General features: G+C 40.2%; 1 protein-coding gene across 1 annotated transcript; it reads right to left on the reverse strand.

Annotated features, from left to right (window-relative positions):
* Positions 1 to 867: 867 nt before the first annotated feature.
* Positions 868 to 24,678, reverse strand: abcc12 (ATP-binding cassette, sub-family C (CFTR/MRP), member 12). Its single transcript, XM_037697619.1, has 30 exons — positions 24,628 to 24,678; positions 24,297 to 24,460; positions 24,070 to 24,216; positions 23,775 to 23,922; positions 20,798 to 21,031; positions 19,082 to 19,255; positions 18,752 to 18,899; positions 16,771 to 16,919; positions 16,511 to 16,618; positions 16,035 to 16,265; positions 15,882 to 15,953; positions 14,346 to 14,470; positions 13,686 to 13,758; positions 11,243 to 11,446; positions 10,071 to 10,205; positions 9,792 to 9,882; positions 9,244 to 9,294; positions 5,705 to 5,800; positions 5,498 to 5,601; positions 4,514 to 4,699; positions 4,203 to 4,429; positions 3,694 to 3,831; positions 3,365 to 3,554; positions 3,188 to 3,277; positions 2,902 to 3,091; positions 1,885 to 2,044; positions 1,734 to 1,812; positions 1,313 to 1,426; positions 1,039 to 1,203; positions 868 to 960 (listed from the first exon to the last, which is right to left on the reverse strand). Exons 1-30 carry the CDS (start codon positions 24,676 to 24,678, stop codon positions 868 to 870), a joined length of 4,137 nt encoding a protein of 1,378 aa, XP_037553547.1.
* Positions 24,679 to 25,385: the final 707 nt, after the last annotated feature.

Raw genomic sequence — 25,385 nt, forward strand, 5'->3', positions numbered from 1 at the left:
TTTATCCTTAAGAGTGCAGATGATGTACATGTTGTACTGTAATGCTTCACCCTGAGGTTTGAATCAAGACTAGAATGTAAGGCCAGAGAGAGGACCGCTACAGTCAGGAGTGAGACAGCAGATCGAGGACAGGACCCCCACCCCCCACTGTAAGACAACTCCAGCTGCAACAATGGGATTCACCAGTACAAAATTTGATACTTCTCATCAAACAGGCCATACCTGAAGCACATATTTGTGAAGTTACTAAAAAAAAAAAACATAATTTCAACGATCTTTACCCTCAAACAAATCCCCAGAGTTGTCAAACATTTAAAACATTAGGCGCCCCCTCCAGTCAGAGGATTTACTGATGCTCATCGGGCCATCTGGTGAAAATTGAATTTAAACACTAGAGAAGGGAATGTAAGAATAAAAGGCATTAAAACATACAAATTTATAAAGTTTATTACTCCATGCACCAACATATGTGCACATTCAGTAAAGCATGGCATGGGGACTTTCTTTCTGCATTATGATGGAGTATTTATTTCCAAATGTACATCCCATGTCATATAATTTACACAACACATCCAATCTTTAAATGTAGTTGTTTGGAAAGTGACAGACACAGAAAATAAATATAAATTATTTAAAAAAAAATACTATACAGCTCACATCCACTGATAAAAAAAAAAAACTGAAGGACATCATTCATGGTTTTTTTTCAGTACATCTTTTATATAAATACACAGCTATTTACAGAGTGTAATAAAAAAAAGAAAATAATTCTCTGTCTGTCTTGGAAGACCTGTTTGTTGTCCTGTTCTAACACTTACACAGACCTGATTAATGTAGTGTGTGTTAAGTCTAAGCGTTGTGCAGCTCTTATGTGTTGACAGTGTTGGCAGCAGTGAGGAGTGAGGAGAACAGAGAGTCGGGTCTTTGCTTCAGCACATCTGGAGGGTCCAGCTCTGCCACCTGGTGGACAAAACACCCAGTAAGGCCCAGAAGAACAGAACACAAAAAGTGAGTGTGTGTACGTATATGTTTTGTTACCTTTCCTTTGTCCATGACCAGAATTCGATCTGAGTGCATGACAGTGTTGATGCGATGTGCGATGGTGAGCATGGTGCAGTCCTGGAAGGACTCTTTGATGGTGGTCTGGATCAGAGCGTCCGTCTCTGCGTCTATGGAGGCTGTGGCCTCGTCCAGGAGGATGATCTGCCAGACAAAATTAGTTAAATTTTAAATGTGCATGAGGAGGAATGATTGAAAACAGATGATAAATGGATAATAGATGGCATTAAAAAAAATCCTAAACAACTGAGACCTTGGAGTTACGGAGAAGTGCTCGAGCCATACACATGAGCTGTCTCTCGCCTACAGAGAAGTTTTCTCCATTTTCCAACACATCAGCCTGAAGCTTCCCCTCCAGCTTGGAGATCTGAGGAAATCAGGTTTAACATCAAGAATTTCACTTCAGCATCACCTGCTTCACATATCACATACAGAAAATACTCAAAGCACAATACAGAGTTAGTAGAGAGTATATGCTGAGGGATTTATTTACATTTAAATTTAGAATTTTTTTTTAAAGAAAAGACAAAGAATTAACCCCACCAAAAATTCACATTTTATTTTGTTGTAAATAAAATCAGTTCTTGCACTAAATTGTCTTTTGCTGATGAAAAAGTCACACATGAACTCAAAGCTTTGGTCAAATCTGTCCCCTGCATGCCCCGATTACGTACAGAGTCCTGCATGTAGGTCTTCTGCAGCACGGTCCAGATCTCCTCATCAGTGTAAGTATCAAAGGGGTCCAGGTTGTATCTGGGGGGTGCACACGTTGGTTAGCATGTGACTGATCCGAGTGCTTCGGTCAGTGAGGTTAGCTTCAGTTACCGGACTGTGCCAGTGAACAGCACAGGTTCCTGGGGGATGATGGACAGTTTGCTGCGCAGATCCTGCAGACCAATGGCCATGATCTCCACCCCGTCCACAAGGATGGTTCCTGCTGCTGGCTCCACAAGTCTGAACAGAGCCACGCCTAACGAAGACTTCCCTGCAGACACAGAGAACACAGAGCGAGAGCTGAAACCTACACTGCAACTATCGTCACATGACTGCTGGATTCAGACCTGCAGGTACCCTAAATAAAACAAATTAATAGTTGTTTAAATTAACTCTTACAAAGTACAATAAGGCTGATTTTTTTTTTTAAACTTGTCATAAGACTGAACTATGTTCTGATTTGAGAAAACAATAAAAGTTGACCCGTCATCATATCAAAGTTCATGCTTAATAATCCAGGTTAAAAAAATCCAACAATGTTCAGTAAGGTCATCTGGACAGTTTATTTTATTTTTGTTGTTGTTGTTATGTTTCGTCCTTCATCCAAATGACTTAATCAGCTAACACAGGTTACTTTGTCCTTCATCCAAAGGATTTCATCAGCTAATTCAGGTTACTTTGTCCTTCATCCAAATGATTTCATCAGCTAACTCAGGTAACTTTATCCTTCATCCAAAGGACCTCATCAGCTAACTCCGGTAACTTCTCATCACCAGTAAACTGGTTGGCCCACTATGTGAGTGTGCTGCTTGTGGGACTAAGTTTGTTGTGACTACTCGGACTGATGAAGTCCTTTGGATGAAGGATTAAATTTAAGTGATTTATTTGTCTAAATAAAGGTTGAATGAATGAAAAAAAGTTTGAAAAAAAAAACGTCCAGATGACCTGACTGAACATGTTGGACCAGTCATCATGTTTAGGACATAGAAATAAAATCTTTTGGACATTTTCAGTGTCTTTTCTACAGTATTTGGACTTGACATGAGCTGAACATGTCAAACGATCTTTATTCGAGCAATCTAAAGGTGAACAATAAAACAATGTTTTGTTCTGAAAAGAACATCTTACCGGACCCTGTCCTTCCCACGATGCCAACTTTCTCTCCAGCTTGAATGTGGAAATCAAGCCCGTTCAGGACAACGGGCGTGTTTTCTCTGTACCTCATCTTGTAGTTCTGGAAGGTGATGGCTCCATCCTTGGGCCAGCTGTCTGGGATACGAGCCTCATTTATGTGCCTGGGGGCCTCGGGCTGGCAGTTCTGTTAGTACAGTAAATAAGAAAACAGCAGAAGATGATTAGCTGGCATCTCGAACAGACCAGGACTCATGAACTGAAGGCTGGAGAGAAAACTGACCGTGATGTACTCCAACAGGCGTTCCACCGAGTTGAACCGCGCCTCCACCTCTGTTGACTGTCTCACGACGTACTGGAGCATACCTGTCAACTGCAGCGCATGTGAAGTGAGCGCACACGGCGCAGCCTGAGTTTGAACTTCAACCTAAACTGGAACGCATTTGGTGTCCAGATTTACCTGAATGGTATAAGACATGGCCAGGCCTTTCAGGGCTGTGTTGATGACATCATTACTGCTGAGCACCACAAACAGAGACACCATCAGAGTCATGGTAGCAGCCATGAAGTCCAACCAGAAGGAGAGCCAGCGAGTGCCGGAGTGAAACAGCAAATAATGATTGGAGTTGATGTCGTTCAGGGACTTGAAACTATAGTTTGACAAAGGACAGGAGGAAGATTCTTAACATACTTCAACCAAATAAAACCTCATTTAAGATGTAGACCAGTATCAGGAACCCTGTCGGTGAGACATCACCTCCTGCACTGGATGAACGTAAAGTGTCTCACAGTTTGATGTGGCTGTCTCGGATGTTGTAGGCATGGATGGTGCTGAGGCCCTGCAGGGTAGAGGTGGTGAGAGAGATGCAGGGAGAGCGACTGATGTTCTCCATCTTCTTCATCTGACGTATACTTCTCTGGAATACGCTGAAGAGGAACCACAACAAGAACTAGATAACTTGTTCAATTTTCAGAATTCAGTGTGAATGCTTTTTGTAGAAGTTGCTGAAAAACAGCCGAAATTAGATACATAATAGTAATAATAATAATCATAATCATAATAATCATAATAATCATAATGATCATAATAATTCTGAAATGTATCTGAAATGGAAGAACAAACCAAAATTAGCAGAAAGAACACACATTTTCTGAATTAAGTTTAAAGAAGCAGAAATGAGAACAAAGAAGTGGAAAAGCAGTCATAGAATTAAAAGAAAATCTTTTGGATGACAGTTCCCCTGCCGTCCCCCTGAAAACTGATGTGATCGTGTTTTGACCTTTGAGACTAAACTCACAAAAGGACAAGTGTGAATAAGGCTCCCATGACAACCACAGCGACCAACATCAGGGGAAAGACAGAGGCGATGATGATGATGGTGAAGGTGACGAGAAGACAGAACTGCAGGAAGGGGTCCATGTGGAGAGGAAGAACAGTGTCCACCTCTTCTTGATCTTTGGCGAAGCGGTTCAGGATGCGTCCTGTTGGCGTCGTGTCAAAGAAACTCATCGGGCTGGCGAAAATCTGTTAATGGCACCAGCATCATCAGCGTCAGCTGTTTAAGGGAAATGTTCGATTCTGGTGGTGAGTTCAGATGTGCCACCGTACCTTCCTGAACATGCGGTCGTGGAGTTTGCAGGAGGCTCTTAGTGTGACGTGAGTGTAAAAGAAGCACTTGATCACAGCAAGTACCACTGTGACGATGACCATCACACCATAAACCATTTGGTAGAAGTGCAGGCGTGGATTTTGTGAGACATCACCGGCGTTAGAAGTGGCGTTTGCTGATGAAGTCTACAAAGAGAAAACATGGACCTTTAAATAAAAATTAAGATGGTCCAAATAACGTTTTGTATCTAGTCTACAGTTTCCAATAAATGCTCCTCTTGTTCTCGCTCCTGTACTGATGGCTTTTAAAATCATTTTACTCGTTACATCTGAAAAAGGACCATTAACACATTTAAGAGACAATTTTATAAATGAAAGATATATCAAATTAACAAAACAGAAAATGATTTACTCATTGTACTTCTGCATCATCCAGTAATGCCATTTTAGGTGCATTTGATCTGAGATTTTCAGCTTGTTTGTGCAAATACGTCACAGGTTTTAAAACTGATTGGATTACTTGGACCTCAAAAACAATCAAAATAATTAATAACTCTGCAGCCTAGTGTGGATTATTTGCAGACATATAAATGACATCATCATCTGCATATCCTTTTTTTTTGTCATACAGACAGAAAAGCAATGTTCTTACAATGGAACCTTGCGGAACGCCTATTTTGCAGTTTTGAAATATTGGTCCCAGTGACAAATTGTTTTCTGATTTCTCTATAACAGTTAAGAGCCTGTGAACAAAATCTAACTTTTAAGTTTGGCAGAAAAGTACAAGACCGTCTAATGTGGTCAAAGAAGGCCAAAATGTCTGGACCAACTGCAACATTTCACTGTAAAGTCGAAAAAAGTTACATTTACCACATATTTTAAGATTGAGTAACCTAAAAGACAGATATGGGTGATAGTAGCTCATGAGTACCTGTTATTAGGAGGAAAGAGAGGGAGTGATGTAAAGAAAAAAGTGATTCTCACCCCATTGCCCTGCTCCAGCCAGTGGCTGAGCCACCAGTTGCTGAACGCTGTGGATCCGATCATGAGGACGATGTTCAGGATGGTGAGGAAGGACACGATGTAGCCTGCAGCAATACAGGGAAACTCAACCGACGGAACAATATAGCTCAGGCTGATGCCAGGGCATGCATGTGTGTGTGTGTGTGTGTGCGTGCGTGTTTGTCTGACCTCCGACTGCCTGGCAGTACTGGTGGTACACTCTCCAGGAGACAGATCCCTCTGTGGAGGACTCCTGACTGACCAGCTGATCAACCTTCTCAGCAGCTTAACAAGGAGAACAGAGTATAGTTTATTGTTTATTTGTCAAATGAAGGTTAACACAAGGTCAACAATGAAATTAAATGTTCAGGATGAGAAGAACTACTTCAACTCACTAAAAAAATAAAAAAAAAACAATCCTAAAGCATGCAAGAAAAGTACAAAATAAAGTACCAAACGTGAAAATAAAATATATTTACTAGGTCCATAAGAAATACAGTAAACACCATGGTAGAATATAACGATGCAAGTAGGATTAATTAGCATAAATAAGTATTTCACAGGTATTTCACATATTGCTTAATGACACATGATATATAATGCACATAACACAGTATACACAGGTTGTGTGACAGGTAATTGCACAGGTACATTTAGATGAACTGAATAATGATGGTAAGGTCGTGACATACATGATACAGCCACATAGTGCAGCAGCAATAAACATTAGGTGTCACAGATGTGGCTTAGTGTTTAGAGTTCAAAGTGCCGTCTGTAAACAGCTGTTCACATCCTGTTGATACTGCAGGCGTCACCATGTGATTCAGTCTGACAGCTTCTCTCCTTCCATCCACCAGAGCTCCTCAGCATCTCTGTTCATCCTTTCTTCTGTCTTTTACTCATCTCAGCTCTAAAACTGTGATTTTCTGACTGACTTACATGTTGTTTGATAAATATAATATTCTTTCACTGATTTATTTAGTGGGTTGAGCTTCGTTCTTTGTTCTAAAGAACAGAAGCTGCCTCTGTTCGTTTTCCTTCCTAGTCTGAATTTATTTTCAGATTTACTAACTGGATCACAAAGTTATTTCAGATCACAGTAATTTCAAACTGTACTTTCGTTCTTGTTCCTGGTAATCTTTGTTTCTGGTAGAAGAATGTTAGTTTTTAATTTAAAAGGATTTAGTTTTTATTATGACAAGATTAGAGATTCACAAACAACTAAAATGTGATGGTTAGGCACCGTTTGGTTGTTTGTGGTAGAGATGTGTTTGGTAGTTGACCAGTTTGACAGCTTTAGTTACATACAAGTACCTTAAAATGAGTAAACACCTTAAACGCCTAAAAATGTGGTTGTTTTAAAAGTGCCAAAGACAACTAGGAACAATCTCCTCTCTTACTTTATTACACAATTTTGTGGATACATGTTTAGTTGTATGAATGTTTATGAAGCATTCACACTATTATGATCCATTTTTCTTATGTATGTTGTTCAGCATCTTTCTCGTTCCACAATTTTTGTGTTATTTCAGCACATCATATATCAAAATGTTCAGCTCGTTCAGGAGAAGGGTGCTATGACTTTTGGTATTGGTGCAACTTTAGCGTTTTTAAATATTTAGCCTTTTCTGCCACATTTTTCTTCTAATAGAAAATGAATTGAGTTAATTTTATATCCTTCAAATCTTTAGATCTGTTTACAACCTTTATTGCTCCTTTCACATTTTGTTCAGCTTCAGCTTCTTTCTGCTTCCTCGCGCAAATTTAAAAAAAATAAAAAATCAGCAACTTTCAGCTAATTTCAGATGTTTTTGTTTTTTCATCTGTTTTGTGCTCCTTTCGGGTTCAATGGTAACATCTAAGATATGAACTAAGAAAAACAAACTAAAAATACACTAAGCACTAACAGCATAAAAACATTACGTCGAACAGCAGCACAAACATGAGCATGAGTCTGTGTGAGCAGATGAGCACGCATGAACACATCAACATGAAACAGATCAGCAGCAACATGAAACAGATCAGCAGCAACATGATGTGATTTTTCATAGTGATTATTCTGGTTAGAGATTCATGAGTCTAACAGCCTCAGGGTAGAAGCTGTTCCTCAGTCTAGTGGTTCTACACTTGATGATCCTCAACCTCCTTCCTGAGGGGAGTGGGGCAAAAAGTGTGTGTGCTGGGTGAGTGGGGTCCTTCATGATGCAGGTGGCCCTCTTCCTGCATCTGGAGGTGTAAATGTTTGTGATGGTGGGGAGACTGACTCCAACAGACTTCTGTGCAGCCTTCACCACTCTCAAACTTTACAATATGACAGCCTGGAAGGGTAGCTGCACAATCATATGTGAGCAGAGTAAACCGGAGTGGGCTCAACACACATCCCTGAGGAGAGCCAGTGCTGAGGGTTATGGTGGAGGAGGAGAACTTCAGCTACTGTTTAGCTGTTTTTATGCTCATTTTAGCTTTTTCAGCTAATTCTAGATTTTTGCATGTTTAAACTTTTTTCAGCCTAATTCAGCAAAAATATGCTCTCTCAACTTCTGATAATTCTTTTCTGCTTTTACAGCTATACTTTTGAGCTTTTTTTTTTTGGTGTTGTTGCTAATCCCCCCCCCCCCCCCCCCCCAAAATAATTTCCACTTCTTTGTGCTCATTAATGCTTTTTTCAGCATATTTGGGCAACTGTTCTTTTTACTTTCTTCAGCTAATTTAAGATTGTTCCAACTATTCAGCTAACTTTTGAGAATTTTTTAAAGAAAATTTCAGCTGTTTTCAGCTAAATTCTAAATTTTCACATTAATTTCTGCTACTTTCAGCCTAATTAACTTCTTTATGCTAATTTAAATTTGTTATGTTCCTATCAGCTTTTTTTTTTGCTAGTTTCAGCTTTTTCTGCTCTTTCAGCTACTATTTAGCTACTTTGATGCTAATTTTAGCTTTTCTTTTTAGCTAATTCCACATTTTTTTAGCTAATTTCAGTTCTTTCCACTTCCTTCTGCTAGTTTAAACTTTTTGCCCTTTCAGCTACTTTTCAGCTTTTTAATCTATTTTCAGCTTTTTGAGCTAATTTCTCAATTTTTGTTCTCATTTCTGCTTATTTAAACCTAATTCAGCAATTATGTGTTATTTGGCTTTCTTCTGCTAACTTAGGCTTGTTCTTCCATTTCAGCTACATTTCAGTATGTTTTTTTTTTTTAGCTAATTTCAGCTATTTTTCAGCAAGTTCTAATGCAATAAGCATTCACACTGCGTTTTCACAGGAAATGCAATTTCCCTAGTTTCAGTATTTTATTCTATCACAAACTTTCCTGTGAAGACATTTCAGAGGAAAAACGTCCCTTTTTCCTTTTCATTAACAAGATACTTGTTTAGGACAAATACTAAAACATTTCTCATAAACTCATCCTACTCTGCACAGTACCCACAAGTTTAATTGTTTAAAATAAGTGAATTGAATCTTTTAAATGTGATTCTTAGCAGTGAAGAAAAGCTTTGAAAACTTAAGTTGATACTAAAAAAGCCCAGCAGTATAAATATTGTATGGAATAGTCTATTTAAAAATGTGTTTTAAACATTTTGTGGAGTAAAAACACTTTTTTCAGAATTGTAACCCTTGAAGGAAAGTATAAAAAAGTATCCCTAAATAACAAGACAATGCAGTAGTTTCCTAAAATGTTTTCTCATGCTACATCAGATAAGACGCGAGCACGACAGTTCAGCAGACTCACGCTTTTGATTGGCTGTCGTTCCATCCTCCTTTTCATCTGACATGTCGAATGCTGAAACATGGCAAAGATTTTATTTAGCTGTGCATATTCATGGCTGGTATACAGTTTAACATTTGTTCCTAACAGTAAACCAACTCTGAGTCCTAACCGTAAAACTCAGGTGCAGATTTATTTTTCTTACTTGCTTTACTCTTTTTTTTACCTCCATCTTTCTGTAGTAAACAAGAAGCTAAAATGTTATGAGACCAGCAGAGAGCAGTAAAAGTCTGATTTAATGTTTGCTCTTATCAGCTTTGCAAAGCTATAGGTTTCAACCTTCAACATCTTCCTGGTCACAGTTTAGCCTTTACTTATAGTCTTTATGTCTACAAAGTGCACACGACAGATTCTCATCTATAAACCGTCTCCAGGGATTTATTCCTTAAAAAAAAAAAAAAAACACCACAAATTTCCGACTGCGGCCTTAATCTTATTTTTCATTCTCTGCATCTGAAATGAAGCGTCCAAAGTTTAAAAAATAAAAGAAGTTGCTCTCCTTGCTTTCATACCGGGGTTCACTATCCCACTGTCAGCACGCTGCCTGAGCTCTTCCAACTCCGGAGCATCTTCGACTGAATCCTCCTCCTTTTCTTTCTGAGTCTGATGGAAAACATCGAGAGCAGAGTTACAGCTTGTTGTTGAGCTTAGACAAGGCAGCATCGTCATTTTGCAGCTGACCGTTCTCTTCACTGCCACTGAAGTTGTAAATCAATAAAAACAACAACAAGAGGAGGGATCATGGCTGCATTAAAGGGAAATAAATCAATAAACATTTGTGACGCTCTCACTTTGGACTGTTCCATCTGGTAGTTGCTGATCATCTGAGCATAGCGTCCATTGACTTTCATCAGCGTTTGATGGTTTCCAGCCTCACGGACTTCCCCGTCCTCCAGAACCATGATGTCATCGCAGAACTCCAAATACTTCAAGAGAAAAGATAAATATCAGATTAAAACACGTCCACAAACCTTACAGGAAAGGAGCTCACGCTAGAAAACACTCCAAACAGAGCACACACTACACTAAATATTAACAAGTCTGACTTTAAAATTGACTCTTAAACAGCACGACTTCCTCTTCTCTTCCTTTTGGACCAGTGCAGTGAACGTTTTGGAGGGAACCATTGTGAAGAAACAAATAACATTTTTCAAAGAGCAGATTATTTTATCATTTTGTTTAAAAGTTACTTTAAATATATTGTTATTCTGGTCAGGTGACAAAGTTTAAAAGCTCAAGTCATGGAGGCAACAGAATTAGCAGCACCACAGGTTAGAACGGACTTTGTTCTTAAACCTAAATGCACCACCTGGTCGCTGCCTCCGCTTCACAGTCAGTTTAATAACCGTGGCCTTAATTAATTATACAATCACGTTTTGGTAAAACGGCTCCAGATTAAAGATGTCTGCATGACAGGAACAACTTGTGAGGAAAACATTAACGTCAGTTCCTTTCTGTCAATCACTGGCAGATTGATGATTTCATAAAACATGAAATGAGCCGTTGAAGAATTTTACTTTAACTGTGACCTTCACATGTTAAGTTTGTCTCAAGAAAAGTGGCTTATCAAGTAAATTTGGACTGGATTATTATTTGTTGTTCTCAATTAAATAAAATATTTAAGATAACGTATATTTTGTAAGATGAGCTTAGAAAACAAGAGTTGTGATTTTCCATTTCCAATCTGTGGATGGAGATGAATTCGTGGTGGAGACTGAACAGCTCACCTGTGAGCTGAATGACTGGAGCTTATCTGAGTCACCAACAGAATTTCAGACAGTGGGTCCACAACATCCATCCAACCATCCAACCATCCATCCATTATCTTTACTCGCTTCTTCCTTTGTACAACGTGACAGAGCGACTTTGTGTTTGAAATTTTGATCTGCTCACTTCAGACACTCAAATACTTCAAGAACAGAAACTGGGCAGCTGCAGAATAAAACCATGTTTACAGTCTCACCTGGAGTTGGTGTGTAACTAGTATGACAGATTTTCCTTGAAGCTTCTTTTTTATGCATTTTTCAAAAATGTGTTTTCCCACATGGGCGTCGACGGCGGACAGCGGGTCATCGAGGAGGAAGATGTCCTTGTTGGAGTAGACAGCTCTGGCCAGGCTGATCCTCTGCTTCTGTCCTCCTGACAGATTCAGACCCCTCTCTCCAATCTGCCAACAAAACACCAGAAGGTAGAGATTATTCTGAGAACCTCTGGCTTCAGATATGCAGGAAAACAAGCGGTACGCCGATGTCTCCCGTTGCTGAGAAATTTGAAGAGTGAATGTTTGCAGTTTTGGAGAGGAGTGTTCTTCTGGACTGGAACTGAACAGGGAATGCAAGTAGACCTTAATGTTTTTGGTGCAAGACAGTCAAGTTGGTAGGAGTTACACTGCATACGAACAGAGGTGGGGTTTTCCTCTTGTCTGAGGCGGCGCAGAGTGACAGATTCTGACGAGTGGCGGGAGCAATTTTATCAACCAGATGCAGTGGTGGAGTCAGGGGGTGGCCAATGGTGGCACTGGCCATCACATATTAATCTTTATCTGCCCTAGTCATTTGAGAAAACTATCATTTTAAGAAGGGTTGTAAGTTCAATCAACCAGGTAGATGACAACAAAAATGGTTAAAGAAAAGCGAGAAACGTTTCATCCCACATCCAGAGGACTTCGTCAGTCTGTGGCCTGCCAACCAGATCTGTCCCCAGGCTGTTTATGCGAGTAGCAAGTTGGCCATCTGGCCTAAAACATTTGTTGTACATGATGATAGATTGTTTTGGATGGGTGTGCTCTGTTTGCATGTGTTAAAAGCCTCCTGCTGAGATTGCTTGGCTTGAAACACAGCAATGAAGGCTACTCATGGGACAGATCTGGTCGGCAGGCCGTAGACTGACGAAGTCCTCCCGATGGGGGACGAATCGTTTTTCACTTAAAGAAACTGGTCAACATGATTTAGCCTTTTTTGTTGTTTATACTTTTAAGCAATATAAAAACTAGAAAGCATAATCACAAAGTTTGTTTTCTCAGTCATCCAGGTATATAACAACAAAAAAGGTTGAATCATGTCATCTGGACTTCGTTTTTTTTGTTATAACAAAAAAAACGAAGTCCAGATGACATGATTCAACCTTTTTTGTTGTTAGAAAGCATAATTTCCTCAAAAGATCAAGGTGGGCAGGTTTACATGTATTAATGGCAGTCTCCATCTTGAATTTTAACACAGCAACCCAGTTTGCGGAAGGAGTATTTCTTAGGCCCAGACGCAGCCACACATCAAATTGGAAGTTGGTATCGCACTTATTTTTCAAGTTATTAAGCTCACAAGACAGACGGACCGATGGCATTTCCAGTTCCCCTCTTTGCTCAGCGGCAGGGGACAGCAGAAACACCTGGACTTTAACTTTGATTCTTCTGTTTACTTTGTAACTTTTGTACATCAAAATATTGTCTCTGTTGTTTTCAATCACAAGGGAATGTGTAGCAGATAAATGAACAGCCCAAGCTAATTTTTATTTAAACCTCTAGCAGACAAACACATTATCATCCGCCTTTTGTCCGTGAGTGACGAAGTGTTTGCGACCATGTTCATTTGAATGTCTTACTAAAATATCTCATGAACCACTGAACAGATTTTCATGAAACTCTCAGGCAGTAAGCGTTGGATGAACAACTAATTAACTTTTATGGTCAGCCCAATTCGCAGCACGGTGGCGCAACTGGTAGAGCTGCTGCCTCTCAGCGAGCAGGTCCTTGGTTCAAACCCCGGTCCAGGGGCCTTTCTGGGTGGAGTTTGCAAGTTCTCTCCGTACATGCGTGGGTTTTCTCCGGGTACTCCGGTTTCTTCCCACAGACCAAAAACATGCATGTTAGACTGATTGGTAACTCTAAATTGTCCCTAGGTGTGAGTGAGAGAGTGAATGGTTGTTTGTCTCGTTTGTCTCTATGTGGCCCTGTGATGGACTTGTGACCTGTCCAGGGTGTACCCCGCCCATCGCACAGTGATTGCTGGACATGGGCACCAGCGACCCCCGTGACCCAAAATGGAATAAGCGGGTAAAGATAATGGATGGATGGATGGTCAGCCCAATTCAAGATGGCCGACATGGCTAATAAACCTTAGCAAACACAGAAATGACTCACTTTCTGAGTGAGTTTTACAGATGTAGTAGAATTTTAAGGTAGTAGCTGAGCGTCATCCCCAACACATGCTCAAAGCACCAACAGATCGCACAAAATTTACAATTTCCCGTTTTAATATTTCAGCATAAAACAATCTTTGTTTAAAACACTAAAATAAAAAATGGTGAGCAAAAGACATACTCTCGATGACTTTTTTTTTTCTCCAGCTGTTCAGTGGTTCAGGTCACAAACAGGAGCATTTGAGGAAAGAGACGACGAAAGGATCACTCACCTCAGTTTGATCACCGCATGGCAGGATTTTCAGATCAGCTCTGAGGCTGCACACATCTACTACTCTGTCATATCTGTGGAGGATCAATGCAGGACATCTTTTAGGCTGACACTGAGGAGTAATGGCACATTTAACTAACTTAAAAACTGTAAATCAATCAAAGAGACATTGTAACATGTCCAGTAAGTTTTTAATTAACCTGGTTTTAAAGACAGTTTCACCTTAGGAAGCACTTTTAATGGAACCATTCAAATCACTTTGCATATGCAGTTTCTTGTGTTTTATGGGTATTCTTGTGACGCAACAGCAATAAACCGTTCATAAAGTCTACGCTGTACGCACACGAGCAGTGAATCTTTCACCATCTCTGGCAACACGAAGCGGATTCTTCTGTGTATAAAGTTGACAGATAACAGAGATAACCTCATGTCACCTACTTCACAAGCTGTGACGTCACAGAGACTACACTTTCTCTCTGTTAAACATTTCATGTTAGATAACCTCAGAGTGTGTAAAAATAATCTTAGCAGAGACTTCTATTTACATTCTGTGTCAGTGCAGGACAGGGGACAATCACTCAGCACCACTTATTCTTCCATTCTGCCACATTCAGCTGCAGTCAAGTCACAATGGAGTGAGGACAACAGTTTGATTAATTACTTGGCCTGGTCAAAAAGTTCCCCCATCAGGATATTTTCTTGAACTGTCCCGTGGAATATCCAGGCCTGCTGGGAAACATACGCAAATGTCCCATCAGCTGTGATGGAGCCCTGAAGAAGATGCATCTGGAGACACAAAGAGATGGCCGTAAAACAACTAAAACTAGATAAGTTGCATTTCCTGTGAAAATGCAGTGTGAATGCTTATTGCAGAAGAACTTGCTGAAAAACAGCTGAACCTAGCTAAAAAAAAAAAAAAAACATGCTGAAATATAGCCGAAATGGAAGAACAAGCCTAAAGCAGAAGAAAGCAGAAAGAACAATTGAGGAATAAGATTTCAGTAAACAGAGATGAGCACAAAAATTAAGAAAAATTGGCTTAAAAAAGCTGAAATTTGCAACAACAAAAAGAAAATAGCAGAAAAGGCAAAAGGAAGCTTACACTACCAGAAGGAAGTGAAAAGAAATAGAATGCGCTTAAAAATGTGGAATTAGCTGAAAAGGCTAAAATTAGCATCAAAAGAGCTAAATGGTAGCTGAAAGATCAGGAAAAGCTGAAAGGGGCATAACAAGCTGAAATTACCATTATTAGACTGTTATTGGGCTGAAAGTAGCAGACATTTACAAGAAAACTTGAATTTATCTGAAAACAGCTGAAATTTGCTAAAAAAAAAACAAGCCAAAAAAGTTAGAACAAGCTTACATTAGCAGAAGAAAGCAGAACAAACACATTTTTCCATTTAGGCTGAAAGAATCAGAAATGGGCACAAACAAGTGGAAATTATCTGAAAAAAGGTGAAATTAGCCCCAAAAACAGCTGAAAAGTAGCCTAAAAAGCAAAAAGAAGCTGAAATTACAAGGAGGAAGTGTAGAAATCACATTTTCTGGCTGGAAAAACGTTGAAACAAGTGCAAAAAATGTGGAATTAGCTGAAAAAACTAAAATTATCTTAAAAACAACTTGCATAAATAAGCTGAAAAGAGCATAACTAGCTGAAATTTGCAGAAAGAAGTAAGAAGAAGCGCAAAAACGTTGTAGTTAGCAGAAAGAATCTGAAAGGAGCACAAAACAGATGAACAGCTGAAAACACCTGAAAGTAGCTGAAAAAAGTTTGTTTGCACAAGGAAGCTGAAAAAAGCAGAACCAGAACAAAATGTGAAAGGAGCAGTAAAAGATTGTAAACAGATGTAAAGATTTGAAGAATGTAAAATGAGCTCAGTTCAGTTTCTTTGAGAAAAAAGTGGCAGAAAAGACAAAAATATTTCAAAAAGTTCAAGTTGCACCAATACTAAAAGTAATTTGTTGATTTGTGTAAAAAGCACAAAAACTGAGGAACAAGAAAGACGTTGAAGAACATACAGAAGAAAAATGTATCGCAATAGTGTGAATGCTTCATAAACATTCACACAATTTAAAAAAAAGTCCTAATGGACAAATTTGTCATTTCAGAGAAAAGTTGAAAACTATCCTGTTTATTTTAGTGGAACAGAGATGCAGATGCTAACAAAGCAAGAGACAAGAGTTTAAGACGAACAACCTGCTCCAGGACACTGGAAATGAGAGACGTCTTTCCACTCCCCACGTTTCCACAGACGCCAAGCAGGTTGCCCTACAGGAAGACAGAGACCTTCAGTAGACCTTTGGTACATCAGAGATAACCTTGTTTATTCTCATCAGAAGAACTGCAGACCTTCGGCAGCGTGAAGGAGACGTTTCTCAGGGTTGGCAAATTATCAGTGTCTCCCGTCTTGGACATCCCGTTTGTCATCCCGTGTCCTTTAAGCTGATTGTCCGGGCAGGCGGGGGGTTCCGGCTGTTGGTCTGGTTTGCTCCAGGAGAGTGTGGCGTTTTTCATCACTATCGCTGAATGGCTGTCCTTCTGCGTCAGGTAGGGCTCTGGGTTCTGGACCAGCAAAAGTTTCTGAATAAAAAAAATAAATAAAACTATTTAACCAAACGTATAACTCCGCCGATCCTCAGCTAAACGTATCTTAGTTTAAAACTCTGACACAAAAAGCGGTGGGCAGTTTGCATTCTTTCAAGGAACGATGCATTCATTTTATGTGTTTTGTGTGTTTGTGAGATGAAAAACAATGCATCCCCAGTTAAAGACAAACTGTAGCATTTGCAACAAACTTTAGGCAGATTATAGATGGCAGGTTTTACCCTCAGTCGAGCAATGGAGACGGCAGCTTCAGCTACGGCCTTCACAGACAGTGGCATTAGAGCAAGGCAGAACCTCATGGAGTTGAAAATGGCGATTGTAGTAAAGGCCTGAAAACGAGAGAGACATTTATAACAACACAAACCCAAGGTGTTCGTCACTGACAGATCGTAGTGGTTTTAGCACTTCAGTGGATGTGATCCGTGTGACACGCTGACCCATCCATGTTGTCATTCCTCTCCCACAGCTCTACTGTACTCACATCGGACGTGCCGAGCGGCAGACCCAGCAAAGTGTGAACCAGGAAGGTGAGGACGGTGGCGAGGGTGGGGATGATGCTGGTGATGCTGGTGTTTATGTTCTGGATGTAACTGACCCACTGGATCTGTTTCATTTCAGTTTTTCTTAATCCTATTAAAGAGGGAGAGAGAAAATTAACTTGTAGATGAGTTTACCATGAACACCTTCAAACGGGATTTATGTAAATACTTTTCAGATCCCTCAGGCTTTTATTAAAATAAACTAGGAACTAGTTTCTCATGATGTAAAGAGCTATAAAGAGTGGATCCTAAAAATAAATATGAAACATGGCAGGATTGCATCATACTTAGGCCCAACACACCAGGAACCAGGAACAAACTCTTGGGAATTGTCAGGATGTGCAGCAAAACTGCTGGCATGGCCCTAGAGAACCTCACTGACCTACACAAGGCGAGGTCAGTGAACAAGGCCGGGCTGATTCTGGCAGATCCTGATCACCACTCCATGGTTGCGTCCATCTGGATGCAGGTGCTGCCCAGAACAGACTGAAAAACTCATCCATCCCTGTAGTGATCAGGCTTCTCAACGAACAATGATGATCGCTGTACTGTTATTTTAATGTCTTAATGTCTTGTCTAGTATGGATGTTTTGTGTGCTTACGGTCTGTGAAACAAATTGCCCCTTGAGGAAAATAAAGATTCTTGAACTTGAGTAATTTCAGTAATTTTCTCACTTAGGCCTATGTGAATTATTTTTGCCATCTGCACACAACGTCACATTGTAATAAAGTAAGTTGCTATGTGTTGTCATCACTGTATGTTCCCATACAATGGCAAAATTGGTTCTTTGCATTTAACCCATCGCACCTGTGATACACCCAGGTGGAGCAGTGGGCAGCTATGCAAGCACCCGGGGAGCAATTAGGGATTGGGCGTTTTGCTCAGGGACAACACAACATGTGGGAACGACTGGGGATCGAGCCTGGGACTTTCAGGTCCCGAGTTGGCTGCCCTACCTCTACCCCATCTCGACCCCTGTGTGAGATTCTATCAAGAGAAATAACAAAAAGAGAACGTTTAAAAGTTTAAATATCCAAAAGTTAGCATTTTTTGTTAAATATATGACACCTGATTGAATTGGATGCTGGCAGCATGTTTTAAAAGCTGGTCAACGTTCATCATTGTGGACTCCGCGAGCCACGCGGACTCCGTGCGTACTGTCTGCACACGGTTGCGTCTTAAAACTTGAGCGTACAGATAAAATTCTCTCATGACAAATTCATTCATTTCTCACAATTTCCGTCATGGCGTCAACAGATGAGGGGGAAGAGATTGCTTGCCTCTTGGCAAAAAAAAAAAAAAACTAAAGAAAAGAAAAGAAGGTGGTACATAAGGCCATTAAACCAGGCCAGGGATGAAGAAGGGGAATTTAATACACTGGTGAAGGACATGAAGACGATGGACAGCGAGAAACATTTGGAATATTTTCAAATGGATTCTAGCAAGTTAGATGAACCAGTTGGGCGCAGGGCAGCCACCGCACACCTGTCAGCGCTGCACACAGAGCAGCAGTCGCACTGTGCATCCTTGTGTTGGTGTCACATACAAAACAGAACGAGCAGTTTATTGTGCGACACAGAGTACACGTACGCGGTCATAAAAATTGATCTTTGCGCAGACATGTCTGGCGGACGTCCGCTTCGAGTCTGCGTTGAGTCCGCCTCGAGTACACATGGACCTCCGTGGAGTGAAGTACGCCCGAGTATGTGGGGGCCTTAATATTTATCTGTTGGTGTCACTCTGGCTGTGCCTTTAAATTGCATTTACATTTAATTATTGTTTTAAAAAGAATGCTGGGTCAGACGAGCACTGAAACCCCATCAAGTTTGTGATGATTCAACAACGTGAGAAGCTTTTTTTTCCTTCTTCAAACTTACAAATAAAATCTCTTAAGTGAAGGGTTGTGCAAGCAGCTGGTTTACCTGCGATCTTCTTCTCAAACGACTCCTCCCAGGCGTACATCTTGATGAGCTTGATGCTGCTGAGGATCTCGTTCATTGTGCGAACTCGGCTGTCCGTTATCTGCATGGCTTTCCCTCTGAACTTGTTAATGAGTCTGGCCAAGTAAAACTGCAAGGAGGAAAAACGCAAAAACACTCATTACTTTGCATTCCTGGCGAAGCAAAGTAAAACCCTTGGTGCGCCTCAGATGATGGGTTAAAGCAACTAAAAGTTTCAGCTGCTGCTTTGAGGCTCTTACTGTAACATGTCTAGTAAAACTGATTTTTATCTGCTTATATGGAGTAGCTGACCTGTACGGGGACGAAGACGAGGTAGGTGCAGACTCCGGTCAGTGCGGTGAAACCGAGCACATAGCAGGAGTACACGATGCACACGATGAAGAGCACCGGGGTGGAGAGAACGAAGCTCCCAAACACGACCGCCTCAAACAGTCTGTGGCCGTCGTTGGTCAGGATGTTTATCATCTGGACGTGACGAAGAGGAGCAGAGGAAATTTGAAAAGATTATAAGAAAAAAATAGCTTTTAAAAGCTACGTCCTTAAAGAAGGGCATTGAAAATTGTTTGAAAAGCTATAATAGATTATTTTAAAGTATTCAGAGGTTTTAATTAGAGCTGAGCTGAATCATCGTTGGCTTTTTTAGAAGTGAGTCTTTGCACACCTGGATTAGTTAGGTTTCTGTTATTCTTTGCAAATCCTCTTCTGCATTTAATGTAGAACCACTAGACTGAGGAACAGCTTCTACCCTGAAGCTGTTAGACTCATTAATCTCTAAACAGGATAATCATTGTAATTTTTATTTAATCACTGTAATGCCACTTTAATTGGTGATATGTGACTTATCTGTGCTGATGATTATGCATTCTGCTGATCTCGTGCTGCTGATCTCGTGCTGCTGTATTCATTCATACCCATCTACTCACCCCAGACTCATGTCCGGGATGCTGTTGTTATGCCATATTGGTTTACATTATTAGTGATTAGCGTATAACTTAGAGCTTTTAGCGTACTGTTTGGCATTTGTTTAGTGTATATCTTAGATCCTTATTTACTGTTTCTTTTATACACAATTTCATTCCACCTCATGTACCATATGTGATGCGTATGACAATAAACTTGACTTCAGCTCAGGATGCAAACTGTCGGTGGAGCCATTTTCAGGTCTCCTCAGAGAGGTTCAAAGTTCTTTATTGTCATTCAGATGGGTATGAATGTAGCAGCTTAATGTAAGAAATCAGCAGCACAGATAAAGTGACATATCACCAATTAAAGTGGCTTTACAGTGGTTATTCTGGTTAGAGATTCATGAGTCTAACAGCCACAAGGTAGAAGCTGTTCCTCAGTCTAGTGGTTCTACATTTAATGCTCCTTAATCTCCTGCCTGAGGGGAGTGGGGCAAAAAGTGTGTGCTGGGTGAGTGAGGTCCTTCATGATGCAGGTGGCCCTCTTCCTGCATCTGGAGGTGTAGATATCTGTGATGGTGGGGAGACTGACTCCAACATCTTCTGTCCAGCCTTCACCACTCTCTGCAAAGCTTTTCTTTCTGCAGCTGTGCAGCCTCCATGCCACACATTGATGCTGGAGCACAAGATGCTCTCCACTGCACACCTGTAGAAGGAGGTGAGGACTGAGCTTCCCAGACCAGCTCGCCTCAGCCGTCTGAGGAAGTAGAGTCTGATGAACTTTCTTGATCAGGCTGGTGGTGTTGTTGCTCCAGCTGAGGTTGTCGTTCAGGTGCACACCCAATTATTTGTAGCTGGAGACCACTTCCACCACAAATCCTTTCACCACAGAACAGGCTCCAGAACGTCAGTGGTCGATTGTTTAAAAGTAATATTTCTGTTTTTTATTTTTAATAAAGTCATAAGAGTGTAAATATTTTGTCAGTTTTTTTCTAATATGAGGGTCCTGAGTGTGAAATGTTAAGAAAAAAATCATTTAAACAATTGCGGCATCAAGCTGCAAAGCTGAATACTTTCTGAAGCCACAGAGTACGTCCACGTTTACCTCGCCCATTGAAATGCTGCTGTGCACCCGCAAAGAGATGACCTTCTGATAGGCCATCGTGGAGAAGGCTCCCTTCATTCGGACCGCCGTGCGCAGGTTGATCGCCCACATCAACGATATGAAGAAAGCTTTGCAGAACTCAGAGGTGAACAGAGCCACAGACAAACCAACACCGGTCACCGTGGACCCCTCTGGGGTTTCAATATAATTTAAGATCTGGTAGACCAGGACAGCCTGACGGAACAGAGACACAAAGATAGAGAGGACTTCATCAGGTTTTTACTAAATAATTTCATTTATCTTAAAATGATTCCACTTTAACATCTTAGTAAAGATCTGATAGTGGGATTTTGTGCTGACAGGGTACGTCAATAGTTCACAGAGAAATACATTTATATGTATTTACAACACACGAGTTAATATTTGCAGTAAAATTGTTGTTTGCAATACTACTGACATTTCATACTCTCAATCACCTTAACTACCTCACTAATATCCATAATGTGCAATACAATTGTGTAATACTTGTATTTTTTACTTTCATTATTATATCTATACTGCGTTACATTTTTTATATTTTTAGTGTGTGTTTAATGTGAGCTTTCTTAAGGCGTGTTTTTGCACTGGAAAAAGGAGTGGCTCTTAATTTCATTGTACTGTGTATAATGACAATAAAGGCATTCTGATTCTGATTCTGATTCTGAAAATTATGTAGATTTATTTACTTTAGTGCCTAAGTTAGTCTTAGGTAACATTTTATTTATCCTTCAACCTTTGTGAGGTGTTGCACTTTACACTAAACTGAATTACAAACATTACATCCTTCTGTGTGTTTTTTAAAGTTGTCAAGATGGAGCCAAATAAAAGTATCAGAGCAGTTTCAGTCTGCCTTGGTCTTCATTCAGCAGGTCACCTTCACTCCCTCTGATCAAAAATACACATCTTCAGTAAATGTTGATTATGAGCTTTTGTTCCAAGGCTCTGATTCTAGCTTTAGACCCATCAAACGGTTCAGGATGTCCACAGAGGAGGCCACTCCTGTGAGGATAAAACTCATTCCAGGTGATCGTTCAGAATGTTAAACTGAGCTGAACTCACAGGGACAATGTTTTATTGTGAGAACGTTTATGAAACATTCACACTGCTGCAATCCATTTTCTTCCGTACGCTTTTCGGCACAATTCTCGTCCTGCAGTTTTCAAGTTATTTCAACAACATCAAAACGTTAAGCTCTTTCAGGAGCTATGGCTTTTGGTATTGATGCAACTTTAGCTTTTTGAAATATTTAGCCTTTTCTGCTGTTTTTTCCTCATAGGAAATGAACTGAGCTCATTTTACATCCTTTAAATCCATTTACAATCTTTTGTTCTGGTTCAGCTTCTTTCAGCTATTTTCAGCTGCTTTTTCAGAGGTCTTGTGCTCCTTTCAGATTCTTTCTGCTCTCTACAACATTTTTGTGGTTCTTCTAACTTCTTTCTGCCAATTTCAGCTTTTTGTGCTATTTCAGCAACTATTTAGCTATGATGCTAATTTAAGCTTTTTCAGCTAATTACACTTTTTTTTGCACTCATTTCAACTTTTTTCAGCCTAATTCAACAAAAATGTGCTCTCTCTCCACTTTCTCCTGGTAATTTAAGCTTCTTTCTGCCCTTTTAGCTACTTTTCAGCTATGTATTTCTAATTTCAAAATGTTCAGGTTATTTCCACATTTTGTGCTCATTTCACATTATTTCATCCTAAATAGACAAACATGTTATTTCTGCTTTCTTCTGCTAATTTAAGCTTGTTCTACCTTTTCAGCTACTTTTTTAGCTATTATTTTTGCTAATTTAAGCTATTTTTTAGCTGACTTTCTAATTTTTGTGCTCATTTCTGCTAATTTAAATCTAATTCAGTAAAAATGTGTTATTTCTGCTTTCTTCTGCTAATTTAGGCTTGTTCCTTCATTTCAGCTACATTTCAGTACTTTTTAAAGCTAATTTAATCTGTTTTCAGCAAGTTTTTCTAAGCATTCACACTGCATTTTTGCAGGAAATGCAATTTCTCTAGTTATTATTATTATTATCCACCACAAAATATTTATTTGTCAAGTGAAATTTCATTAGAGTGTAGAATGGACACAGGCAGAATGTTTACAGCCAAATTAACCCGAGTTAAATGGATCACGGAGTTTTTCTCTGCAGGGCTTTTCCTTCAACTCATCAACCATCAGGAGTTAATAGTTACTCTGTAGTTTTACACTTTCAAACCACAAAATGAGCTCCACAGTTCTTATTTTGTTAGCAGGTTGAAACAACTGAGGGAAGTAGACAACATACAGTGTTAGAGACGTAAAAAAACATCCTGGTTGAAAAAGGATTTCATAATTAGAAAAGTGATGCATTTCACATAGAGTTTGAATGAGTTTACACTTAAATGGTTAAAAATGGGATGGAAATGCAGGAAAATGAGTTGTAAACAGTTTTAAATCATTGATTAAATACACCCAGCATGACATTCAGCAGGTGCAGGTGGTGCGAGCCAGTTTACAAGGACAACATTTCAGAACAGGGATCAAATGGATGTGAAATCAGCGTTTAAGTCATTTTGAATGATTACAAGAAACAAAATGTTCAGACACCCACAATAAGTTGCGTGCACAAAATAAAACTGTCTTTCAAGTTAATAAATGTTGCCTTTTTTCATTCAGGAGTGATGAAAACCTCTTTTTAAAATGAAACATGCTGTTTTTACCATTTTTACTAAGAAACATTCTGCTAAAACAACAATAAACCTCACTAATTACCAGCAAACAGTGCTAAAAACAACCTTTAAGTCACTTAAATATTTTTTTTGTTTTCACACAAGCTCTGTTATTTTTGTGACTATCTGCTCACAGTTTTTTAATGCAGTTTTTAAATCAGACAGCTTCACAGTGGTTGTTGTAAATGAAGAACAGTAGCGCTCCTGACAGGAGGAGGAGCTGTGACGGACTCACCGGGCCAAAAAAGGCCGCCACCATGGCCAGGATCCCGATGACGACTGACAGGATGAGTCTGGTTCTCTGAAAACGAAGGACCGTTCGGACCAGCGAGGCATCCTCCAGGCCTTTCTTCTCCACCTCTTCCTCCCAGAGTCTCTGCAGCCTGAAGAAACCAACAGAGGATCAGATCCAACAAAAGTTTTCAAAACCAGATGCTGAAAGAAAGAGTTCCAGCTCTGCAGACACAAATATTAGCGGATTTATTTCATCCACTAATAGAAATGGGAAAAGGGACAAAAAAGACCATGACCTGTCTCCACTGGTGTCAGCTGCATCAAATTGAGACAGGCTAAGGCAGGACATGTCCAGCCTGTTTTTGAATATGGACCACATCATGGGGGTCATCCAGGCAAAAGTTGTAAAGGACAAGAAGCCGGCATTGTCCACAGGGTGGGATCTAGACATGAAGAATGGCCTTTTAATACTCGAGGACTTGAATGTTCATCGCTCAGTATTTACATTCATGTCTAAACTGACTGTGAAGACGACCAGCGGAAGGGCTTAAGAGCCTGCAGGCTGTGCTGGTATTTCCCGAACAGAGAGGGGTGGTGGACCACGTCTTTGCTGTTAGCAACAACCTCTTCTGGAATGGACACTTCAGATTCAGTTCTCCATCGAAACCCATCAGCTGCGTGAGTTGTCTGAAGGATGAAAAAAAAAGCACATTTAGTTCCAGCTAACGACATCAAACACACGTGGAACAAAAGCACAGGATGCAGGCGAAACAATGGCGGAGGAAGAGATGTCAGGCAGCAAACGTAGCGTGTTAGGAAGTCGAGAATGCTCCGTTGACGTTCTGCAGACTTACAAAGGATTCTCTGCGGGCACTCCGCTTCTCAAAAGAATATCCTTTCTTCATGTTGCCCTGAAAAAGACGAAGGGTTATTCCAGCCAACAAACTTATTATTACAAAGCCTTCAAAGAACATCAGACTGGATGTTTGAGGCGTGTGTAACAGTCAGGGTAGTGCATGTTGGGACATTTACAGTCCTCACAGTTTCACACACCTTGTGTTCACTGATAAGAGTGTAGGAGTGTGTGTGTTCAATTCCCAAATACTCATCCACTGTTGCTCTAACGTTTGAACCTGAAAAGAGTCAATGAATGACAGGAGCTCTCCTCGTGGCATTCTGTCTCCACCTCCCACACTGTGTCAAAGTTCCTACAGCTAAACTAACGCACATCCATCATGAGTCCCTTTACTGCATCGTAAATCCACCGAGAGCTGAAAAAGCAACATTTACCCACACTTATAAAAGTAACATTAGTACTGTATGATGAGCCTAAACATCCATACATTATCTTTACCCGCTTCTTTCTTTTCAGGTTATGGGGGTCACTGATGCCCATGTCCAGCCATCACCGTGTGAGAGGCAGGGGACATGCTGGACAAGTCTCCAGTCCATCACAGGGACACATAGAGACAAACAACAATTCATTCTCTCACTCACACCTAGAGACAATTTAGAGTTACCAATCAGCCTAACATGCATGTTTTTTGTCTGTGGGAGGAAACTGGAGTACCCGGAGAAAACCCACGCATGCACGGAGAGAACATGCAAACTC

This window comes from Nematolebias whitei, chromosome 2 (assembly GCF_014905685.2).
Source record: "Nematolebias whitei isolate Nwh7 chromosome 2, NemWhi1, whole genome shotgun sequence".
Taxonomy (NCBI): domain Eukaryota; kingdom Metazoa; phylum Chordata; class Actinopteri; order Cyprinodontiformes; family Rivulidae; genus Nematolebias; species Nematolebias whitei.